Consider the following 5,939-nt stretch of genomic DNA (forward strand, 5'->3'; position numbering starts at 1 on the left):
GCCTGCAAAGCCCCACTTTCTGTGAATCGAATAAAAAGAAAACTCTAAATTACAAATTACGTTTACAAAATATTATAATAAAACTTTATCAATAAGATAAATTTACATGTTTATATAAAAAAAATTATCTATTTATTTTTATATCATCATCATCATTATTTTTATTTTATTTTTTTAAAAGATTTAGGAAAAAACGTTAAGGTAAATATTTTAAAAATATTAGTTCTAACAATTTTTTTTTATTAGAGTAAATCAGGAATTGAACTCTAATTTACTTTTATATTATTTTAAAAATTAAATTTTATTTTTATCATTTAAAATTGTTCCAAACATGTGATTTCATCAAATCTTCTTAATTGAAATCAATTTAGAAAAATTCAAAAATATTGTGAAAGAATCAGATAAATCATTGTAATAATCCACAAGACCCTTTGTTTTTTTATTTTCATCCTTAAACCTTTTTTAACTGCAATTTTTAATATCTAATTTCATGGTCAATTTGTCAAAATTAATGATATATTGTGAGTGAGCAGTTCCATGATAAACAGTATCCCCTCCTTCAGGGTAAATATTTTTTCTCTAAAAACACTAATGTAAGCTGGTGGCTTCCGTGTTTGATTCAGAAATGAAGAAAACCATTTCCTCTCCGAAGCAACAGCGGCTTCACACTTCAAATCACAACTTACCCTAGGAAAAGCGAAATGACTGGAGGATGTTCATCTGAGAGATAAAAGAGATTAAAAGGTCAACATCCAACACGTAGGGAATGCCACCAGCTCTAGCAAATGGAAAACTTCACGAAGAATCATGCCTGAAAGAGGCGGAGCAAAGGAGATCCGATATGCCATCAAAATAACGGTGAAGATGGGACAAAACCAGGAAGGCTTTATTGCTCATCCAAAGCATTTCAACCGGGAAACAGTATAGGACGGGGACCATTTCAAACCTTTTCAAGTGACGGTGAGTACAGATGTTTTCTTTGTGAAAAAAAAAAAAATTAAGCATGAGATGGTAGCCACCGAAGACACCATCCAGGTTACACCCCCTCGACCACGGAAAGAACAAAAAAATAGAGACAGGAGAAGATGGGTTTCCACGGGCGAGGCAGGATGCAGTTCCCAAGACTCCCTTTTTCTGGAAGTACATTAGCAATTAAATTATGTAAAACTAAAAATTAACTTGGTTCTGGGGGCACCACTTTCAGACTTCGCATCCACTCGCAGAAACTTGGATCATCAAAGTGAATAAAGCTGCTTTTTAGCTTTGTTCGTTGTTCTGCTGTCAGAGATCGAAGCTGCGGGAATCTTGCCTCCTGCAATCAAGTTCCATCAAGTTGGTAAAAATCCAACACTATAAGCCTACTAATATTATTGACCAAGAGCTTATTTTTCTCTTTTCCACCCTAACCTGTTCATAAGGTGGGTCCTTGTGTGCAGGTATCAGCCGAGAAACAAAATATCTAGCTTGAGAGCTTCCCTCCTGTCATTAACCCAAACCAACAAGTTGATCAGTTAGGCCACAAAAAGATAAAAATTAAGGACAAAGGTGCACAGAAATGGATTGCAAAGAATCAAGGGAAGAAAAACCTTGAATGCAAGGATTCTAGGTGCTGGAAACCGCAATTCAGTTATCTCTTCAGCTAATGTTCTGCAGGCTGCTAGAGCAGCTGCACTTCTTCCTTCATCAGCGGCTAGCTCAGCACCCTGTAGTTAGCAGTTATTGAGAAAGTATCTTTGTATATCAGGACATAAATGCCAGCTGACACAGAAAGAAACTCGAGAAATAGACTAGCGGACTCAAACCAACACTAGTTTGGTATATGCATGTCCATAGCAATCAGATATCCTCTCAGAAACAGGCAGTCGTGGTGAGGAAAATTAACATAAAAGCTGCAAGCTGAAAATATAGAAATTTATATTTAAGCGGAAGACTGGCATCATTAGAGTTACTAGCACGCTTCTTACCTTCAATCTATTACTGCAGAATTAGAAACAAATGCCTCTAAATTTCTTTTTTTATTGAATCACAAAAGGATTCCTTTTTCTGAAACAATTATAAGCAGGGAAGCAATAAATGTTTTCCCTTTGTTTCACCTATCAATATTTCTGCCAGGAAATGTCATGCTTGAATGTTTTTCCATCACCTGAAATTACATCATTACATAAACCATAGCACAGTCAAGTGTGTGTCCCCTCCCTATATCTGCAATAAATTCTTGAATTTCCTTCCCGGTCACAAACTTTAATAGAAAATACCGACTTTTTTATCCATGACACAAAAGTGCTCACAAACAATGAAAAAACAGACAGCAGACACCCACAGTTGAAGATGCTCAGTTCATGAGAAACGCAGGGGAAATAAACATACAAAATAAAAATATTCAATAATTAGCAATATCAGGGAATTGCAAAAGGATGCCAACATAAAACAGCAAGAAGAAAAGTCAAGTCACTTACCAACCAAATGAAGACATCTGTACCATGGTCAAGAACAACAGCTGTATCAGACTGCATCGCAAGGTCATAAGCTGGAAGTTCCTCAAAAGTGCCCCCTTCTCGGTGCATTAGACAACGAGGTGCCACCATACGGAGTGAAAGATCAAAAGATGCATTCAAAAACAAATTCCGCAGCACAGACCTCTCATCTTCATGACCAACAATGCTTCCCAAAAGAGGGCCCCGTCTAAGATGGAAAAGGAGCTCTGGTAATGCAGAGAGTTCTTTAGGAAATCGATGAAGTTTTGACTTGGGTACTAGGGACCCAAATTTTAAAGCAATGTCTTTAATTCTTTCATCTATTGTTCCACGCATATCCATGGCATCTGAATGGTTTTTGGCTCGCAAGAGGGTTCTCTTGGCGATAAGGATTGCAGCCACTTCATCTTGAAAACTTTCAAGATATGCTGAAACACTATCCACAGTAGGCAACCTGACAGTAACCACTCTTGAAATATCAGCTTGATAGACGTTTGTGTATTGAACAGTAAACTGGAAAAATACACAATCGCTCTTGATGTCTCCTTTAGTTTCCATAGAGATTGCAAAGCTTTGTGTTTCTTCAACACTTAGCATTTGAATGCAGAGCGCATTGTCATTCTTGAAAGTTTCGTGTGTGTCTAAATGCGCTTCTTCACCAGGACCCACAACTTGAGTAATTAAAATATCATCAGAACATCGAATCTCCAACAAACCATGGGAACCTGATGCCCTAGAAGATGCCCTTTGCAAATTCACACCAAAGGCCTCCCCAAAGTCATCGTGAAGAACCAAAACACCTCCAGATGCCTTTGCAAGCGGCTGCAAAACTGGAATTCTGACAGGGCAAGTTCCAGCACACAGAATGTCAACTACTGCATTATTTCTATGCGCTTCGCGACCAAGGTTCTCCATCCATTTCAAGGCTGTTTTTTCCAGATGAGGATAATTTGGGTGGCTAAAAGAATGAGGAACTGATCCAGGGCCATATGTATTAGGCCCGCCAGCACACACGATGATCCTGCTATTGCCTCCATTCCTTTTAACTACACCTCGGGACATTTCTGCTGATGGTCCTCGAATTATAGCCAGAGCAACCTCAACTGCAGTACCCAGGCACCGGTCTCTTAAAGCTTCTGCAATGTTTGATTTATACGGTCTCAAAGATGAGAATATTTTGTGCGCTACTTCCTTTGAAGCATGCATTGGTGACAAGTACACACCAGTTCCGTAGATCAATGCTTTCAAGGACTCTTGAATAGGTGATTTGTCACCAGGAAGTACATCAGCAGATGCCATTGATTCCTCTGAAAAATCATAAACTGACACTGTACGACCATAAAGTATTATTCCAATTCTTGCTGTAGGGGGGAGTGAATCCACAAATGCATGCAAAGAGCTTTGTAAATGCTGCAGGTGGGGTTCATCTAAACAGTCATCTATAACAAGTACAACAGGTGCAGACATTCTGGAATCAGAAACTGGAATAAAACCAGGTCTCTTGTTCCCAGTTCGAACATAATCAACAATGGGTGATGAAAGTTCTGGAAAGTTGCGAAGATCTTCTTTGCTTGGAGCTACATACTCACCTTCACTTCCATTCAGTCTCTGGCAAATCACACATTGCCACTGGCCTGAACCAAGTAATATCTTGCAATAAAGATTTGCATAAGCTCCACAATTGTGGCAACGATGAGGATCACGCTGTAATATTTGAGGACCAGCAAAAATCTCTCTCCTGGGAGAAAATAATGCCCCAAAGCCCAAACTTGGTACATTTGTTAGTTTCTTTTGCTTCAAGACCTAATAACAAAATGAGCCGAGCTCAAGTTCAATTGAAAACTGCAACTTCAATGTAAGCAAAAAAATCACAAGATTCAAGCATATATATAGGCGAGGCATTTGGAAAGAAAGGATAATCAAACAACAATTTATGAACCAAACAAAAAGGTGCTCTCAAAATCAGAACAACAATCTCATAAAAGACAAAAAAAGAAAAAAAATTCCCACAACAATTGGTGCCTTCAGTTTGAACAGGAGAGAGAATGGTAGAGATACCTTGTGAGCAGAGAACAAAGCACATGATGATTCATTGACAAGTATCGAGTCCTCTGTAGCAAGGGGAACTTGGTGCTGCAACTCAACTGAAGCATTTAAAAAATGAGGAGGCGAGGATGTTGGCAATGTTGAGCCTGATGAGAAAGCAATTGGTTGAGGAGTTGCAGGAGATGTCCGAAAAGGCACAGCAGCAGGCCGGACTGGCGATTTAAAAACAGGAGGACCAGGGGGGGTGCTTAGATGAGGAAGTGGGCTCCTAACCCCATTGGCAGGTGACAACAAATTTGGGTTCTGAAAAAAAGGGGAAGGGATCTGATCTTGTTGCAATTTAGGAGGAGGAAATCGAGGAGCTCCAGGTAACATTGTAGCAGGAGGAGCTGAATTTTTCTCTGGTTGAGGGGTTGATGAGTCAGAGTTTGAGGGAGTAACAGTAACAGAATATCCAAGGGAAGGTGGTGGTGGATTAGTCATTGCAATTCAAAGTTTCTCTATCGAATAATCAAGAATAACCTAGAAGCCAAAATCAAACTCTATAGAAAGCTACAGACAGTTGTATCCCAGGGTCAATTATGACAAGAGAATTCAAAGTGACAACTTTGAGACTGTCAATTGATTATTGATTGAAATTCAATTAAGAATCATAAACAAAACAGCCTACAAAGGTCTGATACACCAGCAGCTCAAGAATTGCATTCCAATCTCAATATTGATGCGGAAGAAGATACCGAACGGGAGGACCTTGACAAACCAAAACCCCCCAGTAAAATCTAAAACCCCAGAGCAAGAAAGGGCTTTGATGCAAACCCAGTTCAAGAAATCCCCAGTAAAATCAAGAACCCAACTAAAGAACCAAAATTATCAGCTTCAGAGATCAAATTGAATGCAAGAAAACCTGATCTCTCTGCACAATTGGGCACCAAAATCTTCCTCTCGCACAGACATCTGAAAGAAAAAGAGACCAGTTAGAATTCAACTTTGTGTCAAGAAAAAGGATCTAGTTTTCTTCAGCAAAACAAAACCAATATTGAATGAAATTGAGACGAGGACAGTAGAATCGACGTACCTGAGAGGGAGATAAGGAAAATTGAAAGATTTGCAGGGTAAATCTTCAGTGCCTTTTTTAAAAATCTCAATTAAAAAATGGAAATATTTTCGAAGTGATTTTATAATCTTTTTGGATTCTGGGTCCTTTGTCCTCGCAAGCTAGGGAGCTCTCTCTCGTCTCCTGTTGTGTTCGATTTTCCTTTTACGCGAGAGGGAGAAGACAGCAACGTTGCAGATTGGTCCGCATAAAGTCAACAGACCAATTTTTAATTGTCTTTCTGTAACAGGATGAATCGCGAATGAAGATCTCCGATGTCGTTCCAACCCTTCGTTAAATTAATTCAATTTCCTCCGAATTACGGC

At 38.9% G+C, this 5,939-nt stretch overlaps 1 protein-coding gene across 1 annotated transcript; it reads right to left on the reverse strand.

The window, feature by feature from the left end:
* Positions 1–865: 865 nt before the first annotated feature.
* On the reverse strand, positions 866–5,939 carry LOC118041126 (protein transport protein SEC23 A). The gene is made up of 6 exons (XM_035048277.2): positions 5,596–5,939; positions 4,533–5,474; positions 2,457–4,277; positions 1,587–1,703; positions 1,408–1,479; positions 866–1,312 (listed from the first exon to the last, which is right to left on the reverse strand). The coding sequence occupies exons 2-6, from the start codon at positions 5,001–5,003 to the stop codon at positions 1,175–1,177; spliced, it is 2,619 nt and encodes an 872-aa protein (XP_034904168.1). The 5' UTR covers positions 5,004–5,474; positions 5,596–5,939; the 3' UTR covers positions 866–1,174.

Source organism: Populus alba, chromosome 14 (genome assembly GCF_005239225.2).
Source record: "Populus alba chromosome 14, ASM523922v2, whole genome shotgun sequence".
NCBI lineage: Eukaryota > Viridiplantae > Streptophyta > Magnoliopsida > Malpighiales > Salicaceae > Populus > Populus alba.

Coding starts and splice junctions, on each gene's coding strand:
- LOC118041126 (XM_035048277.2), bottom strand. CDS start 5,003: ATGACTAATCCACCACCACCTTCCCTTGGATATTCTGTTACTGTTACT. Junction 1,480..1,586: donor CTAGAATCCTTGCATTCAAG/GTTTTTCTTCCC, acceptor GGTTAATGACAG/GAGGGAAGCTCTCAAGCTAG. Junction 1,313..1,407: donor AGGACCCACCTTATGAACAG/GTTAGGGTGGAA, acceptor ACTTGATTGCAG/GAGGCAAGATTCCCGCAGCT.